At 56.4% G+C, this 19539-nt stretch overlaps 2 protein-coding genes across 5 annotated transcripts in view; both read right to left on the bottom strand.

Annotated features, from left to right (window-relative positions):
- Positions 1-30: 30 nt before the first annotated feature.
- Positions 31-14955, bottom strand: c5 (complement component 5). 4 transcript variants are annotated; one of them, XM_086030057.1, is made up of 43 exons: positions 14736-14955; positions 12899-13028; positions 12767-12832; positions 12454-12607; positions 12309-12379; positions 11414-11511; positions 11266-11348; positions 11083-11173; positions 10848-10956; positions 10618-10750; positions 10432-10547; positions 9818-10006; positions 9177-9380; positions 8875-9087; positions 8595-8744; positions 8406-8532; positions 8264-8335; positions 7960-8160; positions 7155-7239; positions 6997-7079; positions 6769-6908; positions 6439-6675; positions 6239-6299; positions 6060-6149; positions 5729-5941; positions 5579-5654; positions 5321-5479; positions 5147-5252; positions 4885-5056; positions 4692-4816; positions 4516-4596; positions 4293-4445; positions 4064-4126; positions 3903-3993; positions 3786-3825; positions 2906-3008; positions 2750-2824; positions 2540-2645; positions 1280-1363; positions 1102-1191; positions 948-1040; positions 604-742; positions 31-515 (listed from the first exon to the last, which is right to left on the bottom strand). In XM_086030057.1, exons 1-43 carry the CDS (start codon positions 14804-14806, stop codon positions 377-379), a joined length of 5082 nt encoding a protein of 1693 aa, XP_085886183.1. In that variant the 5' UTR covers positions 14807-14955; the 3' UTR covers positions 31-376. The 4 variants fall into 4 exon arrangements, with proteins under 4 accessions (XP_085886183.1, XP_085886184.1, XP_085886185.1 ...); XM_086030058.1 differs by having other exon boundaries at positions 8264-8329; XM_086030059.1 differs by having other exon boundaries at positions 9177-9260.
- A 153-nt stretch (positions 14956-15108) lies between these two features.
- LOC147146728 (PR domain zinc finger protein 12-like) overlaps positions 15109-19539 on the bottom strand; it is a 10405-nt gene continuing 5974 nt past the window's right edge. The window contains exons 5-6 of the mRNA XM_086030071.1: positions 19466-19539; positions 15109-18321 (exon numbers count right to left, since the gene is read on the bottom strand). The exon at positions 19466-19539 is cut by the window's right edge and continues 41 nt beyond it. Coding sequence (XP_085886197.1) covers positions 17870-18321; positions 19466-19539 — 526 coding nt within the window. The 3' untranslated portion in view covers positions 15109-17869. The remainder of the gene's footprint in view (positions 18322-19465) is intronic.

The following is a 19539-nucleotide window of genomic DNA, read 5'->3' as shown; positions in this document are numbered from 1 at the left end:
GATCTTCCACATGCGACATGACACGCATGCTAGTCGTTCATGGCTTTTCCGTTTATTTGAACATCATACAATTACGATCACACGATGCGTGACAAGTCAATGCGAATCAAGTGGTTTCCTATCGCCATTGCCTATCGTGTCGGAAATGTTTTGAATCGGCGAAAGCGATGTCACATCACAGCAAGCCGCGATCATGTCAGAGTGCCGTCGGTCACGTCATGACCTCGTCACGATGTCACGCTGATTTGATGGCATCGAGGTTTTGTCGTGATGTCATCGCAAGGTGATTTCACGTCGTCAGTGAGTCGTCGTGATTTGCGGCTCAGCTTGTCGCCGCGTTTATGCCGCGACACGCCGATGGCGTCGCGCCCTGCGGTCAGGCCTTCGGACAGCCGAAGAGCTGCAGGTCGAGAGCGTACTCGTCCACGCTGGCGGTTTGCGCCGAGCATGCCGGATCTTCACATCGGGCGGGCCAGGGCTCCAGGGTGGCGTCGGCGTCCAGGGGCAGGCGGAACCTGAGGACCGCCGCACGGCGGCGTGAGAGGCGGGCGGGGCCGCGTCGGGCCAGCCGGGAGCCGTTCCCCGAAGGGGCGGCGCGCTCACCTGGAGGCGTGGCCCGCTCGCACCTCGGACCCGCCGGATCCCGTCAGCAGGTACTGCTGGTCCGGCTCCACGCGGACCAGGTTGCACGTCACCTTCTTGATGAGCTCCACCTCTGAGCCGGAACTCAACGCCTCGAACCCTGACAAATGCCACGTGACACACACGCACACACACACACACACACACACACACACAACATGGCCGCCACAGTCGCAACCACGAGTTGGAGCTCGTTTGCGATCTTCTCGCTGGACTTGAGCGATCGATGAGCGTTTTCAATTGAGGCTACGTTTGGCCAATGAGTCTTCGGGCTCTGGTGTCACGATGGACTTTCTTGGGATTACCTGGATCCGTGTTCTTGAGGACTTCAAGCACGCTGGCTCTGAAGGTCTCAAAGTCCCCTTCGGTTTGCAAAGACTTGACCTGCAGTTTATAAGCTGCAAACGCGGAGGGGCGTCACGCCGGCGCCGCCTTCAGGTGGCATTGCGGCGTTCTCACCGTATTTGATGTGAGGCCGACACGTGTCCTGGATGCGTTTGGCGGCGGTCAAGGTCAGGTCGGGGGCGGCTCTGTAGGTCGCGCACGCGGCTACGATAACGCCGGTTCCACATGGTCAGTGAAAGAGGGCCGGGCGGACTGAGCGGCAGCCAATCAGATCCGAGGGCGGCGGCGTCACCTGTCATGCACTGGCACTGGTCAGCCACACAGAGGCGCTGCAGCTTCTGCTCCTTGTAAGAGAAGGCTTTGCTACACAAACTTCCTGCAGAGGAGCAACAACAACAACAACAACAACATTCCTTTCCATGGACGCAAGTTGAGCGCGTTTGTTCGCATTAGCCAGGCCTGGCGGCGGCGCTAGCTTGCAGTTGCGCCGGATATCGGCTAATGCCTTGTCGAGCACATTTCCCACACAAGGCAACTCAAAGTGCTTCACACAAGCAAAGCCGCGACACCTGCGAGCGTTTACAAACACGACAGTCAAAAGCAAAGCAGAGAAAAGAATAGGAGCTTCCAAAGATTACTAGAATGGACGTAGACAACAAAGTCAAGGAATAAAAGTGGGTTTCTCAAATATGAAAAAAAAAAAAAAAAGATTTCAAGTAGTTTAGAAGACCGGATTCACCCTCGGAGCTGACTTGACTTGTGATGCCGGCTTACGCCATTTGTGCGCAGCACAACGGCTAAATGCGGTTCCACCAAGTTGACTTTGAACTCTGGCCTCCACTAATTGACCCGAGTCTGCGGATGTTGGAGCCTGACTGGCTTTATATTCAATCGGCTTTTCCACAGCTGGGCGCAAACACAACAGGCAGCGTGTGAACAGGCACGTCGAGCGGGCGGGCGCGCTCCTTGTAAAGCGCCTCGTTGTCAGCCGCGAGTGTCTCACGTCACGGAAAGAAGAAGAAGAAGCGACTTTCATCTTTTGCCTGCCGGGGAGCCGGGGATGAAAGAAAAAAAAAAAAAGTCTTATAGGACGGACGGACGGACGGACAGTGTGTGGACAGGCTTGGGGCTGCCGTGGCCACTTTGGAGGAGCCCGGCCGACGCGCGTGGTCTTGTCCCCACGCTGGGCGGGACCCCCGAGCCCCGTTGGCGTCCTTGCGGACCGCGGCCGGCCATCCGGCCGGCCAGCAGGTCGGGGCCGCTCTCTCTTTCGCACCTCGCGGCGGAGTCTCCTGGGACGACGCTAACCAGCAGGCCCTCTTTCCAAACTACCGCGATGCAAGCCGCGACGTCGACTTTGGGAACTTCAGACCTCCTCCACGAGCACGACGAGGGAGGGAGCTCGGATGGCGTCTTTGACAACGACAGGCGGCCTAGACGCTACCGAGAGAACAATCGGCAGAAGCGCAAGCCCTTCTCCGAGCGGCCCGCCGTGCCCAGAAGGTGCCGGTCTTGAATTTCAAGCCTCTTTCCACGGCCGCGATGTTCTCACCTTTGTCCTGAGGCTCGGACACGGTCATCAGGGACTCGCCGGCCCCGCCCACCCTGAAGCCAGTGCGGATCCGGAAGCCGATGCACAGAAACGCATCGGACGGAACCTGGCCACCAGACGGGAAGTGGTCAGAGGCGGCGCAGGTGCAGGCGCAGGCGCAGGCGCAGGCGCAGGCGCAACGGCGAGGCGCAACGGCCTTTGCGCGCTCACCGAGTCCATCTGGACCACCACCGTGTTGCCCTGAAGCTCGTAGTGCGAGACGACGGGCTCCATGGCGTCCCGGAACTGGAACACGTTAGCATGTGTGCACGTTTAGCCTCAGCCTGTGCCGCACCGCACGACGACATCGCGGGGGCGGCCACTCGCCTGTCTCAGGTCCTCCAGGTGCGCCTCCACGCCGGTCGGCAGCCGGATCTTCATCACCGTCATCGTGGACTCGGTCGCCAGCTCGTCGGCAGGAGCCTTGTACCTGCGCGTGGAAAAAGACCAAAAGGATTCAACTGCTCTACGTCCACTTTTCCCAATCATCTTTGATCTCCTTTACCGGAAAAGGAGCGGGAGATAGCGCCTGTGATTCGGAGCGAATGCCTTTTCTCACACTCATGTTCAAAGATATTCAATCTGTGAATCAGCTTTCCCCTCATCGGTCAGTCCCCGCCCCATATGTGGGCGTTTCAAAGCGAGCAGCCGCTCGGCTTCGCCTCCTTTTTCATCTTTCTCCGTCTGCCCGCGTGGTGAGGCTGCGCCAGCCCTCTGAGGCAGACCGATGCTCAAAACCCTGATTTGTTTTTTGGTTTTTTTGGGCGGGGTGACAAAGCCGCCCTCCGTGAAAAGCGCCCGAAAAACAGCCTGAGTTTCTCCCCAAATCCGTTTTTTCATCTCTTCGCCGTCGGCAGCCGCTGCGGGCCCGTCCGTCTTCGCCGTCAGCCATCTTCTCCCGAGTGGAGTGGGCAACATGCGGCAAGCACCCAGTGGGCGGCGACGCGGCAAATGTGTGCCACCGCGCCGATATCAAGATTCAGCCATTCCGCACGCTCGACTTGACCTACGTCGATGGAAACGCAAATGTTTTGGACGGCACGAGACCTCAGAGTCCAAAATGACATTGGCAAATGCCATTTGTTCACATATCTGAAAAATCGAGCAAACACGAGCGCCTCACTAGCCACAACTCCTACCGGGAGCGTAGCGACGGCTTGAGCGTGCGGGCTCGTTAGCACGGAGGCTAACGGCCAATTTGTCTTACTTGACACATGCGGACAGGTGCGGTTCACGCGCGCTGGGGCCTGAGGAGGAAAAAGAAAGAAGAAGAGGCAACGTTAAAAAGGTGACGGTCGAGCGGCAGCCATTTTGTCCGTCTCACCGTCGTCCGCGTCCGCGCCGACCACCTCGACGCTAAGGTCGAAGTTGCAGTTGCGAGAGGGCGCCGCGGTCTGGTAGTAGGCCGTCTTCATCTGACGGGCAAAATGTCACCACGGTGGACTCCAAACGCACGGTGGAGAAATGCGGCCGAGCCGCACCCACCTTGACGCTTGACACGCCCTTCCCGAAGCCGGTGGAAACGGTGACGTCGTCGTTCTTCAACACCTGCCGGCAAAGGCAACGACTCACAAAGAAGCGGTCCTGCCGTCGAGCGGGCCGAAAACGGCCGCATGAGGATTTTCGGGCGTCCAAAGCGGGGCTCTTGGATCTTGTGCCCCCGGTTTTCCGGGGGGATCAAGGGGTTCAAATGCGCAAGCCCCCTCCCCCTCACCTGGATGGGCGTGGCCACCGGCCGCGCGGGGCTGAGGCGAACCCGAGCCAGCGTTCCTTTGCGTACGTAGCTGACGTTGATGTCCTGGTCGAGGCTGGCGCGGGGGACCACCCGGCTGTACTCGCTCAAAGCCTCCAGAGTCAAAACCAAGTCCTGACGCACAGCGGGAGTGGAAAGGTCAAGCAACAAGTGGGCCGAAGGTCACCCAAGGAGGTTGACGTACCCGCGCCGAGAAGAACCCTTGTCCGTAGTTCTGATCTTGGGTCAGCCAGGACACGATGGGGTTGGCGTACGAGATCCGGCCCTTCAAACGGGAAGTGGTTGACGTGCGTGCGTGCGTGCGTGCGTCAATCAACGTGGCAAAAGTGGAAACAGAGACAGCCAATCAGAGAGCAGCACCTTCAGCAGCACGCTGAGCAGCGCGTACGCCGTCGTCTCCACCGTCAGGCCGCTCGATTGGTCGGGTGTGAGCCAATCCGAGGCGGCGCCGGCCTCCTGCCAGTACCTGAGCGCGGCCGGATGTCCTGCACACACGTGCGCGCACATGAGAACGCACGCCCACTCCTGCCCGCCCGCACGCACGCACGCAGACCTTTCTGCCTGGCCAGCGTCTCCAGGCTGTTGATGAGCGCGGCGCCGGTGGCGTCGTTTGGGTCGTGAAGCAACAAGGCGTAGGTGGCCAGCGCCCGCACGTAGACGCTCTTCACCGTCAGGGCATGCTGGGAAATGTAGTTGGCGGCCGACCTCATGCTGTCGTCGTGAAACTGGACCAGGAAGTCAGGGAAGTCAGAGACTTGCGCTGCGGTTGGCTGTCGGGAGCGGGAGGAAGGGGGCGGAGCAAAAGGAGGACTCACCTTGAGTTGCAGGGCGCGTTCCCCGATGCCGTTCGCCCCACGCAGAGCGATGAGGACCAGCGACGTCAGGTAGAGCGAGCGCTCGGCCGGCTCCGCCCCCTGGGCCTGCAGCCAATCGCAGAGGTTGCAGATGTTGGAACAGCAACGCCCGCTTAAACGGGATGCGGACTTTCCATGAATTTGTTGGCCCTGAAGGAGGACGCGTCCGAGAAGGAGCCGTCGTCGTTCTGAGCGTTGCGGATCAACCAGGACACCGACTGGGACACGGCCTGGCGGTCCACCCGGACCACGGGGTCCACCGACGCCAAGGTCCGAACCGCCGCCGCTGTCAGCCTGACACCGAGCGGACGGCCGCCTGCTCAAGCGGCCCGCGCTCGCTCGCTCGTGCGTGCGTGCGTGCGTGCGTGTGTGTGTGCGCGTGCGCGTTCTGACCAGGTGCTGGCTTCCCTCTTGGTCCACATGCTGTAACTGGCGTCCCCGCGGCGGAAAGAAGAGATGCTGACCAGTCCTAAACACACACACACACACACACACACACAGTAGTCAAGCAACGCGAAAGAATGTGACGACGCGAAAGCGCACCTTCTTTGATCTTCTGTCTGACGTGGGCCGAGTTCTTGTGGATGTCTCCGCCCAGGACTCCCCAGCTGCGGGTGGTCTCCAAGTAGCGGTAGACCAGGGCCAGAGGGAGGAGCCCGCCCAGCTCGGCCTCCAGCGAGCCACCGGGAAGGTTGAGCAACCGCCGGAGGCCTTGGGGCTCAAAGACCACGGCCAGGACGTCTCCCACAACCTCACCTGGACGCACGGCGGTCAGCGGCGAGAAGCCTTGCGTACGCCGGCTCCAATTTGGCCCATTCGGACTTTGGACGGCAATCAAAAGAAAGTCGGGGAAGAACGCCGGAAAGCATCTCACCGTTGATGGTCAGCATTCTTTCCACGGCGGTGTTGGGAACCAGGTTGGCCGGCGGGCGGTTCTTCAGCACCACCGTCGTCTTCTCGGAACCTGCCGCGACGACACCGTCGCGTCATTGGCGCCGGCGCTTGACAGAGGACAGCGTGAGAAGCGTTGGCCGCCCGCGAGCGCCTAAGTACCGTACAGCCCCTGCGGGTCCAACACGCCGCCGGAATAATCTTCCATCTTCACTCCTTCGGGCTGCCAACAAGCAATGGGCCGTCATTGGCGGAGTGGCGTCGGGCGTCGGGCGTCGGGTGTCGGGCCTCGCGCCTCGGGCCTCGCGCCTCGGGCCTCGCGCCTCGGGCCTCGCGCCTCGCGCCTCGCGCCTCGCGCCTACCTCCACTCGCAGTTTCTTCTGCAAGACGTCCTGCGTTCCTCGGCTCTGAGTCCTCAGGGTGAAGGTCAGCGCGTGTTCCCCGGCCTCCAGCCCCATCAGGGTGAAGGCCACCTTGGCTACGTCCCCGGCCGCCAGCAGGCTCCATTGGCAGGCGGTGGAACGGAGGCCCGCCCCGCCGTCGGCCGGCCGGGACTGGAGCAGGCACACCTGCGGCCCCACCGTCAGCGTCACGCAGAACTGAGGAAGAAAAGGCCACAGATTCCAGTGCGGCTGGCTGGCGGCGGGCGGCTGGCGGCGGGCGGCGGGCTACGCTACCACGGCGCTACCTACCGTGACGCTGTCCGCCTGCTGGTTGTACACGGAGCCGCTCAGCTCCAGCTGCTCGCCGCGGATCACCTGGTAGGGGAGCGGCACGTCCACGCTGAGCGGCAGCCCCACCGACACCCGCGCCGCCTCGGCCACGCAGATACCTGCGGCAGAGGAGAGCGGGGCGGAGCTGCAGGGGGGAGGCGGGCAGGCCAAGGAGGACGGGAGCCATCCAGGAGGACGCCTTCTCACCGCTGCGGAACATTCCGATGGCCTTCACCTCCCACGTGGTCAGAGCGTCGGGAAGCGTCCTGGTGACGGACATCTGAGCCCCTCTGCGAACACGGCAAACGCTCGTTGCTGGCGTGCCTCGCGCGGGCAAAGTCAAAGAGGATCGGCTGGCACTTCACCTGCTGGGCTGGACCTCCCACAGCCAGCTCTCGGGGAAGAAACTCCTGACCAGAGAGGGCGCTGCATCGAAGTCGGCGCCCATGGCTAAAGGCGCGCGCACGCAGGCACGCAGGCACGCACGCAGGCACGCAGGCACGCATGCATGCACGCATGCACACGCACACGCGCACACACGCACACACACACACACACACACGCACGTGTGCTGTGTTGGCTCCCGGGTGAGCGGCGGGGTCTCACTAAGACAACACTTCCTGTCTGCTCTTCTACTTCCTGCCTGCCTTCGGGGGCGTCAGATGCCTCAGAGGTCTCGCTGGCCTTTTGCCATTGTGGCACTTGTGCCCGTGGGCAGCCCGATTGCTCCACCCTTAACCCTGCGCGGTGGCGTCGCCGCCAGACTTTTTGCGGGGCGGGGCCGGGCGGTTCCGACGGGACCCTCGCTCGGAACCTCTTCCAAGCGGGTCTTAAAACGCAGGCCGAGCGGGGCCCGCCGCGCCGTCGCTGCCCTCCGATCGGCCCAAACGCGGATCTGCGCACCGGACTCCATTTTTACGTCTCGGCGGCCGGGTGTCTCTTGCCGGCTCGGAACACGGAAATGGATTTTCCGTCGGCGTGTAAGCCTCCGTGCATTCGACGGCGGGCCGATCGCGATTTGTCAATCTTAGGGCAGAAGCCCGCCTACTGCCGGTCGGCTGCAAACTTGAGTTGGTCCCGCCCGGCCCGGCCCGGCCCCGCCCCGCCCCGCCCCGCCCCGCCCCGCCCCGCCCCATTTGATTTGGGGCTCCATTTGAAGCGGCTACTGACCGTGGCGGCCCAAGATGAGGTTCTGGTCGTGGTCCAGGTGCAGCTGGACAAACTCGCAGCACTTTGTGAAGACGAGGCGACAGCGCACGTGATGCGCCACCCGGCGGATGCTCTGCTGGGCAAAATGGTGGCAGGTCACACTCTTGGGGATGTACTTCATGCCGTAGTCGCAGCACGGCGCCAGCGGTCCGAACGAGGCGGCTGCGCGCACACACACGCGCACACACACGCACACGGCGCTCAGCAACAAAGAAGCGACGACGGGGGGGGGGGGGCCGGGCCCCGCGCGGGCCGAGCGCCGCACCTTTCTCTTTCTTCATCTCTTCCGTCAGCGCTCGTTTGCTCCGCACGGCGTCCGCGCAGGCCGCACCTGCGTCTGACGCGGACACAAGGCACGGCCGGTTATTTCCCGTCTGCTTGGCTACTTCCCGGCGCCGCGGACTGACCGCCGGGTGCCGGCCGCGCGTTGGCGTTGGTGATGAAGGTGAGGCCGGCCAATCGGAAGACGTCGGCCGCGTCTTTGCCGCCGCCCCCTCCGCAGCCTTGGTCGCTTTGCTCGATGTGACGCAGCACCTGAGGGTTCGCCCGCGTCCCGTTAGCCGCATCATAAGCGACCCCCCCCGCGGTCCGGTTACCATGGTGACAGGGTCTCTATAGTTGGGGTACAGGTGATAGAGGGCAGAGTCCACAGCAGAGATCGCCACCAGCCCCTCCTGATTGGTCCTGATGTCCAGCTGCAGTTCATCCTTTGGCCTGTAGTCCCGCTTCTTATATGACACTTCGGTCTGTCATACACACACGCACACACGCGCCCTCATCAAAAACAGATAGACGCATACGCCACGCGCACGGACAGGCCCGAGCAGACTCCTCGCCAACGAATCTCGGCGAGCGCCCGAACACCCATCCGCCCACCCGCAGTCCGTTGACGCAGGCGTCGGTGACTTTGAGCCAGACGGAGTCGGCCACCAGCTCGGACGCGCCCTCGCCGTGCAGGATGTAGTAAACCAGCAGGCGCACGGACGGCACCATGGCGTCCGTCACCAGGAAGCTGAGCGTTTGCTGGTGGTCGCCGCCGGCAACAAACTGCCGGCTGCCAAAGTGGACCGTCTTGCCTTTGGACAGCACCTGCGACGGGCACGGCGCGCGGGTCAGCGCAGCGGGGCGGGGGGTTGGCAGTAGGGGCAAACCAGGCGCCATAGCGGGGCGGTCCTCACCAGGAAGCTGAGCGCCTTGACGGGCACGTAGGCGGGCGTGGCCGAGTACACCTTGATGCTGGCGAAGCGGCCCACCTGGAGGGCCTGGCCGGACAGCGGCAGGTCGATGTACAGGTAGCGGCGGTTGGGAGACTCGTAGGCCACCGCCGTGAGAACCAGGCGGGCCTGACTGGCGGCCGGCAGGGACGGGTCCGACGTCTCCAACTGCAAGCACGCGTCGCCCGGCAAAAAGGCCTTCAAAGCTCGGCCGCCGCCGCCGCCACGGGATTCACATTTCACGGGAACGACGCGTACACGGGGCAATAAGTCATTGCGTTGCAACGTTAACGGCTCGCGGCCCGGTGCTATGTTTGCAACGTGTTGATTTACAAACACGTTCGGAACAGCTTACGTCAGCCATGGAGTGAATAAAAATGTCGAACGCAAAAGTCAGGTTCGCGCTTCGCTGCAGGCTAACGAATCGAGGTTGATTACATCTCAGTCACGTGCTAACAAGCGGACGCCAATGACGCTCCAGGGTCCGACGAGCCGGCGGGTACGTCAGCGCGAGCGCGCTTTCGGCTGCCGCGGCATATTGGCCGCCATAACGGCATGCTAAAAAAAAAAAGTCACAAAGGCGTCAATGACCGGCGGTCGCTTACCGTCAGCGAGGCCTTGGCGGCGGTGGCGGGCGTGTTGCACACAAAGATGGCCAGGCCTTGCTGTTGGCTGCGGGCGTGCTCGGGGCACACTTTGATGTCCAGCTCGCCGTTTGGACTCCACACGCGCTGCTCGGACACGCGCAGCGCAACCTGGCTCACCGGCTGCTCCAGGTGGTCCTTCACCAGCACCTGCCGCAGCCGCCACACGGGTCCGCGCGTGAGGCAGGTGACAAAGGTCAAGACTTCCGTTGTGGCCGACGTGACGGCCATGTCATGGTTGGCGAGCGAGCGAGCGAGCGAACTTTACAAGTGAAAGACCACCAATGAGAGTGAAGAATTGACTGGATGAGGTCATGAGAGTGAGTGAGTGAGTGAGTGAGTGAGTGAGTGAGTGAGTGAGGGGAGAAGTGGAAGGAAGCGTGACTAAGGCAGTCGTGGATTTGGGGGTAGTTGAGTGAGTGCAAGTGAGTTGGTGGTGAACTGAATGAGTGAATGAATACGTGTGAGTGAGTGAAGAATTTGAGTGGGTGAATAAAGAAGTACCGGTGCATGTGAAAGTGCCAGAAATTAATGAGCGTGTGCGTGCGTGCGTGAGTGAGTGAAGCAGCCATCACCTGAACGTTGTACGGGAGTCCAGGTTTGATGAAAGGGGGCGTGGACACCAGCGTCAAACTGTAAGGTGACTTGACAAACTTCACGGCCGAAAACTCCGCCTCCTGGCTGATACCGCCTGAGTTGTGGAGGGGGGCAGGGCTGAGCGGGAAGCGCATATGCGCGTGCGTGCGCGCGCGCGCGCGTACCATATTCCTCCTGGAGCAGCACTGCAATATACAAGAACTTCCCAATGAGAGCCTGGAGGTCTTTGGGTCCATGGTGTCTGGAGAAAATCTGGCTCGGGTTCACGCACACGTCCACCTCGCCGGATGATGACAACTGAACACACACATGCGCAGTTTCACCACCAAAAGTCAACGCGAGCGTTAGAAGAAGGAGAAGAAGAAGCAGCGGCAGCAGCAGCAGATGTTCTGACTCTCTCGCTGGTCACGGAGTTGGGGATGAGAACAGGAAGTTCCTTCTGGGTCACGTAGCCGAAGCGCAGGAAGACTTCGCCGAAAGAAACCGGAGCACCGTGAAGATACCTGACGGCGAGACCAGGAGCCGGCGTCAAGGTGGACAACGCTAGCCAAAAGATCCTGCTGGGCCACGACGAGGACGAGGACGAGGGCGAGGGCGAGGACGGGGACGGGGACGAGCTCTTTCCTCACCTGGCCTCCACTTTGAAGCAGAAACGCTGAAAGTTCCCGAAGCTGATGTAGTTGACTTGAGGCTGGACCGCGATGGAGAAACTGGGAAGAACTGACAACGCAAACATCTTCAAAGACACGGACCTGCACCACAAGCAATGCTCAGGACCTGGACCAAGACCATAGACCTGGACCTTGTCTCACCATATTCTCGAATCTCAAAATGAGCGGCGGCTGTGGTGCTGAAGAGGTCCGAATAGGAGGCTTGGACGGACCAGATTCCCAACCTGGAACCACATCGGAAGATCAGGCCTGAGGAGCCCCGCAAAGGTCGCGCTTGCGGGCTCACTACTTTGGTCTGATGGGGATCTTGAAGGGGTTCTGCATGGACGGGATCCCGTTGTTGGGGTCCAACATTTCCTGCACGTCCACCGTCTGATGATCGGGATCCTGGGGGTGGGGGGGCAGCACCCACCGCCGCAACGCGACGACAACACGCGTTCCAAGTCGGTCAGTCACAATGAGTGAGTGAAGGAATAATTAGAAAGTAGTCACCGCACCTTTGCTGATTATGCTAGATCAACATATATGCTCGAGTGATTTACTCTACAATATCTTGTATGCGTACTGCCAAGCAAACAAACGGTTGGTTGTGACATATTTGCCTGCAAAGGAGAATATTGCTTCCGCTCTTGTATGTGCTCGCGTTGGCGAAATTGCTTCTGCCTTCAGAGCTATCAATAGCAGACTTGTTGACGCCGTCTGATAAGCTTTACGAGGTCGTGGATGCGACTGAATGTTTTTGCAAGGTATCGCTTTGGCGCACGGACGCCGTAATCTTTCACTCACACGCACACGCGTAGAGAAACAAGTCCAAGCGTTTGCGACGGCTCGCATAGGCTCCCCGCCCCTTAGGTTGGACGCGGCCGTCCGTGTAAGCGGGGAACCCTCGACCTTAACCAAGAGAGGCTACGGAGGTGAGAACGTACGAGGCCTTCTCCTCGCGAGGACGGCCGGAAGCAGAAATGCCGCTATTTCTCCGTTCTCCTCACGAGCTGGGAACGAGGAACAAGGAATGTCTTCCTCTGAACGAGTGAAGGAGTTGCAAATCCAGTTTCGGGGGTGAGCGGGTGACTCAATGGCTCACTGACTGACTGGATGAATAGTTACGTGAACGACCGCTTGGGCGGGCGGGCGGGCGAGCGAGCGAGCGAACGGAAGTCAGTTGGTCAGAAGGCCCCGCCCACCTTGAAGGTGAGGAAGACGCTGCGATTGGCCGGATGAAGCTCCTGGTTGAGCGAAAAGGCGCGCACCTTCACTGCAAACCGGGAAAAAGGAAGCGACGTCAGCCACCGAAACAAGCGGCTAATTGCTCTCGGCCGAGCGTCTCACCGCTCTGCGTGGGCGTGTACAGAGGTTTGTCGGTCTGGATGAACAGGAAGCCGTTTTGCCGGCTGACGGGAAGTGACGCGTGCTGGTTGATCTGCGGCGATTGGACGTGAAGGATCACGTGATCGGCGCTCTTGTCCAGCTGGCCTGACAAGATCTGAAGACGAGAAGCAGCGAGCGTTTGGCCGGTGCGGCCGCGACGTTGCCATTTTTGCTCACCCGCTTGGTCAGCTATTGAGCACCATTATTGGGCTACTACGTGGAAAAAAAGAATGATTGCCAATCATTGGTTTTGCTTTTGGCCTGGCTCACTCACCCTCACTGAGGCGATGGCCTGGTGCTGGTTCTGGGTGTCGAGGGTCACCACCTGACGGGAGAGAACCTGAAAGAGGGAGTCAAAGGGGGAGTGAGTGAACGAACGTGTGAGAGAATGTGCGAGCGAGCGAACCTGTTGGTCTGGCGCCATGGAGGTCTTGATGAAGACGTAGACCCTGACCTCCTGGGTGACCCCAAACATCTGCACCAGGACCGTCTCCAGCGCGTCCACGTGCAAAACCTTGGGGGCGCTCACCAGGTACCTGAGGAAAAGGGCTGGTGACTAGACTGCACACTCGGCTCTCATTGGCTCATGCCCTGGCCACGTCATCGGCACCAACACAACAAGCGCATTCGCCAATCATTTCTTTGCCACGGAATGAACAGGAAGTGAACCAAAGTTCCCCAAAGGTTAGCATCACAACTGTTAGCATGGTCGCATTCCAGCTAACTGTCACGATTGTTTTCTCCTCAATTTTCATTGATACAAATAAAACTTGAGAATAGTTGCTCATTCCGTGGAAGATTCCAAAGCATTCGAGCTTGAAACGGATCTGGCAGTCTTTTCAGGAAGGAATTTTCTGCTTCCTGAGTCCAGGAAGGGAGTTCCGCCCGCAGTTAGCTGGGAAAGGCTCCGGCTCTCACTGATGCCTTATTAAGATGATGATGATGAAGATGATGATGATGATGATGATTACACGCACTAGCTAGCCCAGCGCTAGCAAAGATGGACGCACCCAACAAGTGTTTGTTGTGCAGTGGCCACATGGGGGCGTCGTGGTCAAGCGCGTCAACGTAATGAGGTGCGGCTTCATGGTGATCGTTTGCGCAGTTCCTCCTTTTCAGCTTCAAAAATCACACGAGCACAATGCAGTCTTCTGTGTGTGTGCGCGTTTACTCTCCTAGCACATAATTACCGTCACTGCGCTGCACTAGGAACACTACAAGGCTCAACTTGTAGGCATGCGCCACGCACAGGCGGCCAAAGGCCATCCCATCAATAGGTTCACTTGATATTTTACTCTCGTCCTGAATTGTCTTCCGAGTGAGCGCACGAGTACGTGGACGTGGGAGGACGTGGGAGTGTGTGGGCTACACTTGTTTCAAAAGTTTCGGTGGCCCAATCCCAATATTTGACTTAGACGGGTGGCCGGCCGCCATCATTCGGGCACCCGAAGGGCCACGCAGGTCGACTGTCGCTGTGAAGCTGCTACCGTCTTGAGCGTTATGCAGCAAGCGCATTTGGGTGGGCCGCCGCCGCCGCCGCCGCCATTTGCCACACTCACCGAATGCTAATAACGACATATGCTAATGAGTAAATATGCTAATAAGTAAACAAGCACACAGGCAAGTAAGCATGCTACTAAATAGGTCAGCCTTGCTAGTAAACATGCCATTAAATATATGTTAGCTAGTTAACAGGCTAATGTGTAATATGAAACGCACAGGGGGAAAAAATGCTCATAACAACATGTCCAAACCAGACATGTCCAAAGTCCGGCACGGGGGCCAAATGCGGCCCCCGGTCAAATTTGATCCAACCCGCACCCTCTGTCTGAAAAGTGCTGGCAACAAAATTGCAGTCCTTCTCGTTGCTGAGGAGTTTGGACATCCGACTTTGACAAAATCTTGTGGCTCAGATGACATTTGCCACGAAATGAGTGCATTTACATCTCAATGGTCGTCACGCTCACGGCTTCAAATTTGAAATTCTCCGTCAATTTTTTTTCAAGCAGCGGACACATTTACACATTTAAAACCGAGGTGGAATTATACCAACAAAAATGCTTGTTACGATCACCTTCACTGTTATTGAGTGACTTCTACGAAAATGACCCATATTTATTTTTCAAACAAAAAAATTCATGTTGTTAATGATCAAAACAAACATTTACAAATAAAAACAGAAAAAAATGAAAGGTTTAGTCAATTTTAGTTCAATAAATGGAATAAGAAGGAAATCGACTCACGTCGTGGCCTGCTGAGCGCTCGTCGCCCGACACACGCAACACACGCACAAAAGCAGCGCACACACCTTCATGCTGCTCTCACACACACACGCACACGAAAAATAAGTTGAATCTCTGAAGTCGTCGAGTCGGAAGACAAAAGTCAAAAGTGAGTCGCTTGACGGACTTGCTTGACTTTTAACACAGCAGCAGCTACGCACAAACAAACAAACATGCACACACACACACACACACACACACACACAGGAACTTCCTGAGTGTGTACATTGCGTGCGTGCGTGCGCGTCCAAAGGTGACTTGGGTGTTTTCGGACACTGCGCAACATATTGATCCTGGCTAGCAGGCTCGCTAGCACCAACGCGCCAGCTGGTTGTCATCCGAGAGGCCGAAGGTGGATGGGCTTCAAACGCCGGGGACACGGACCACCTTAAAGAGCAACTCATAGCAAAACGTTGAGACGTGCCCCCGCTAGCCCAAAGATGCTATTCTGATGAATATCGCGTTGGCGGAATGAGAACGAAGACGACAATGATCCATCCAATTTCACGAGAGCGCTGCCATTTTGTCCAGCACCGCCCACCGCTGTCCACCGAGCGTGACAGCGACGTGCCTTCGGGTTCGCATTGCGAACGTCACGTGGCCAAAGCCTTTCAGTCAAACAAAACATCACAAGGTCAAAGTAAAGTCTGTCTATTAGCATAAATGTATACATACATACACATATACATACATATATATACATACATATATATATATATATATATATATACATATACATATATATATATATACTGTACATAAATACAAACACACACACACACATATATACAGTATATACATATACACATACATACTGTACATACATATATATTATGATATACATTATGACAACAAGCTAGTAGGCTTGCTAAAACTAGCATGCAGCCTTTGTCATACAAAGCACCAGAAGCTAAAGGTAAAATTGCTTTATCAGCATTATATCCACGTTCAGCATGTTAGCATAGTGGGACTTTTAGTCAAGGAAATAACAGCAGAAGCTGAAGGTGCACTCACTTTATTGGTACATATGGCTATATATCTATTTAGCATGCTGGCATACATGAGATAGTGTTAATAATATTGGTACATAAATTCCAAAAAGAGGTCTGATCTTACATTTCCTGTTTCAGGCATGCAGTGAAGTGAAAAGATTAGCATGCTAGGCTAACGCAGCCTAACAAATATGAGTCCGATTTACACGTTTATAAAGCAAGCAGACTGGTGCATTTGCCATTCAATTAGCAGCCAGACATTAAGAAACGGTTGCAAAAATACTTTCAAAAACTCATAACCATTCTTTTTCCACTTGTGCTAAATTGGCCATGAAGAATGTTATTTCCAGTCGTTTTGAGAGAGCAAATGAACAATTACAATTTCATATTCCCTTAAAAGGCTCCTCATTTAATGACCAAGTTATTTGATTTGATGAAGTGAAAAACAAGAATTTTCATTGAGGCCTTAGTGAAAACTCATGTCCGAATGTCGCAAACAAAAGAGCCAGCAAAAACATCGAAGCTCAAGATGTGGCTTTCAAATGGCGTTTTGGATTCCTTCTTTCATAGTCGCAAAGCTCATTGAGGTACAAATGAAAATGTTTAGACTCAAAAGTGGATCAAGTTTGCTACTTTCCTTGGCGACTGCAGCGTATGGAGTCTTTGGAGAGGGGAGAGCCAGGAGACGAGAGGGACGCCGTTCGAGCCGGACAGACTTTTTGTGTCACCTTTGGGCCCGAAAAGATGGCAATAGCAATAGCAAACAACACCACCACCACAACAACAACAGCAACAACAACAACAACAGCAACAGCAACAGCAACAGCAACAGCAACAGCAACAGCAACAGCAACAGCAACAGCAACAACCACCACATCAGCAGCAGCAGCAACGGCAGCAACGGCAACCCGTGTGCGCTCGAACGCCCCCCTTTGGTATGAAAGGGGACTGCAACCGGCAAACCTCAACCTGCAGCACACAAATATCAAAGAAGTAGAAAAACAGCGCGCATTTTCCCCGTGTGTCGAAACGTCTTTTGGGCAACGTGAAGAACATGACACACAAAACAAACACTTGCCACGCACGAACTTGACCAATAGGAGGCGCCGCTGTACTTGCGCTGTTTGGGAGGGATTGCGCAACAAGTCTCGCCATGGATTTGAAGGGGAAAGTCGGCAAAAGCAACAATTCCAGCCAAGATCGGGTTCAGGTGGCAAAGTCACACGAAGCGCACGCCAAGGAACTCCAGCAGAAAACAATTTCAGCTTCTTTCTTTTTCTTTTTTTTTTCTCTTTGAGTGCAGGTGAGTCCAGACCGCACATCTCGGCTTCAGGGCGGGATTCGCTTCGGTCGCAATTCAATTGGATTTGGATTCTTCCTGAACCGCTTTGTCCTTGCTCGGGGCCAACGGAGAGAACATGCAAAGGCCAAACAGGAAGGCAGGAGCCCAGATTTGAAGCCACAACCTCTGCCTGCGAGGCGGACGCGCTAACCTGTCAATTACCGCGCGACCCCGATGACCCATATTTTTCGTATCAATTATTTAGGTTGGGACGTGATTCCGTTCCGATTCTTCAGGTTTCCGGTCGGTCGAGTCAAATCGGTTCAACTCGGTTTGCATTCTTTAGGTTGAGGTACAATACAATTTCTATTTTTGAGGTTGAGTGACTCAATTTGATGTTGATTCTTTAGATCGAGATTCAATGTGATTCTTTCGGCTGCCCTTCAATCTCATTTTGATTCAACAGTTTGGGAATGGATTGAATTTCGATCCTTGAGGTCACGGTTTCATTCCATTTTGATTCTTTTGGTTGCGAAAGTAGCATTACGCTCACTTGCTGCGCTTCCTTTGCCAAGGCTGCTGTACAAACGCGAAGGGTGGCAGCATCACGCCAGTGGAGGAAGCAAGCCAACTTCCTGTCTCAAGCACCACGGCGGGAACACCAAAACGAACCAATAGCATGCTAGGCTAACGCACGGAGGATTCAACCACAGCCGCCCGCTGCTGCGCCGCAAAAGCTTACTTCCAGTGTTCGCTTCGACAAGGCTTTTGCTTGCGGACGCTAACGTCAGCAACTGGTGTGCTTGCGGCTAACTTCCCGTCTAGAGAACCATGCCGGGAATGTGGTGGACCAGGGAAGCGGGATGCGGCGGAGGGGAGTGCTGTTCGCGCAGCAGCAGCAGCGCCCTTGCCGGACCGGCGGCCCCGGCGCCGACGGCGGCGCCGGTGGCCGGGCGGTGCCTGGCGCTCTTCTGGTGGGCGCGCAGACCCGCCAGCTGCGAGTACGCCGACTGGCACACGTGGCACTTGTACGGCCGCTCGCCCGTGTGCAGGCGCACATGGTTGCGCAGCGTGGACGACTGACTGAAGCGGCGGTTGCAGAAGCGGCACACGAAGGGCTTGTCCAGCGTGTGGATGCGCATGTGCGAGCGCAGGTTGCTGCGAGAGTTGAAGCCGCGGTGGCAGATGACGCAGCGCATGCGGCCCAGACCCCCCGAGCCCGTCGACGGGGACGAGGACGAGGACGTCGAGCCTTCGCAGCCGTGGAAATCATCTAAGAGGCGACAAGCAGGGGGGAAAAAAAATCAACGCACGCATACGACCTTATTCGTGGCTATGTTAGCCGGTTAGGCTATGTCGCAACTTGCCGAGTAATGACAATCTACTGTATACTGTTTTGTTAAGCGATGCTAATGCGGCGAGACACAAAAATGGTGAAGGTAACATGCCAAATGAAAAAAAAGCTTCATTCTAACAAGCTAATGCTAACAGAAGAATACTGTAGTACTATGCTAATGCGAATAAATAATCCTAATGAGTTTGTGGTTAGCTGCATGGGGTTTTGTGAGCATTAATTGACATGTGATAAGTCGCTAGCCCGCTGTGTTGCTAACGTCCCTTTTTTTTTCCTTTTCTGCGGCTGTAATGCTGGCAAACATTAGCCGCTCAAGTCACGCTAGGGGCTACCTTCTGTCAAGATTAGGAAGAACTTACTTGGCAATGAAAATATGTATAACAATGGTTGCTGATAACGCTCACACAATAATGCTGGTAAAATAGTCATGCTAATTTGTTGAGGTTAACAGCACAACTTTAAAGCGGAAGTCAATCCACACATTTTTTTTCTCCCCCCAGAATATGTCCTATGCGGGCCCACTCGTTATATAATGAATTCATATGAAATATGAGTTGAGGAGCAAAAGGCGCCCGTTTTTAGCCATCTGTGGGGGGGCGGCCATTTTGTCACTTCTGCGGACTGAAAATGACATCACAGTTGCTCGGGGCTCAGATATAACGACCGGTCATGGCTCGGCGACAGAAACCGGCTCGGCCGTGACCGGCCGTTGCCTGAGCGACCGTGATGTCATTTTCAAGAGACAGAAGGGACAAAATGGCCGCCCCCTCAGCTGGCTAAAAACGGGTGCATTTAGCTGCTTAACTGCGATTTCATATGAATCAGATTGCCTTGTTTCAACTGGCGGGCCTGCAGAGAACATATTCTTGGAAGAAATATGTTTGGCTTGACTTCCCTTGAAGCATTTTGTGAGCAGTCACAAAGGAAATACCTGTGATAAGTTGCCAATGTGCTGTGGGCGGTGCTATTGCGTGAACGAACGCGAATAAATCATTCGTGAAAGCCAAACATGTTCCCAACCGCTAATCCTTGCAATGCTAATGCGACGTTAACGCCCGCTTACCGCTCTTGCTTTTCTTTGCTTGCTCGTCGTCTCCTCCTGGAATTCCAGGGATTCCCAGGAAGGTGTTGTGGGAA

The sequence above is a fragment of the Filicampus tigris genome, chromosome 5 (genome assembly GCF_054856515.1).
Source record: "Filicampus tigris isolate MCC_2025a chromosome 5, RoL_Ftig_1.0, whole genome shotgun sequence".
Lineage (NCBI taxonomy): Eukaryota > Metazoa > Chordata > Actinopteri > Syngnathiformes > Syngnathidae > Filicampus > Filicampus tigris.
This window is presented reverse-complemented; position numbering and strand designations above follow the sequence as displayed.

What these genes read in the sequence shown, in the direction of transcription:
- c5 (XM_086030057.1), bottom strand. Translation starts at nt 14,806, where the DNA reads ATGAAGGTGTGTGCGCTGCTTTTGTGCGTGTGTTGCGTGTGTCGGGCG. An exon ending in AGCGCTCAGCAGGCCACGAC is followed by an intron (nt 13,029 to 14,735) that starts GTGAGTCGATTT and finishes CCTTTTCCTCAG; the next exon opens with GTACCTGGTGAGCGCCCCCA. An exon ending in AACGCGCCCTGCAACTCAAG is followed by an intron (nt 5,057 to 5,146) that starts GTGAGTCCTCCT and finishes TTCCTGGTCCAG; the next exon opens with TTTCACGACGACAGCATGAG.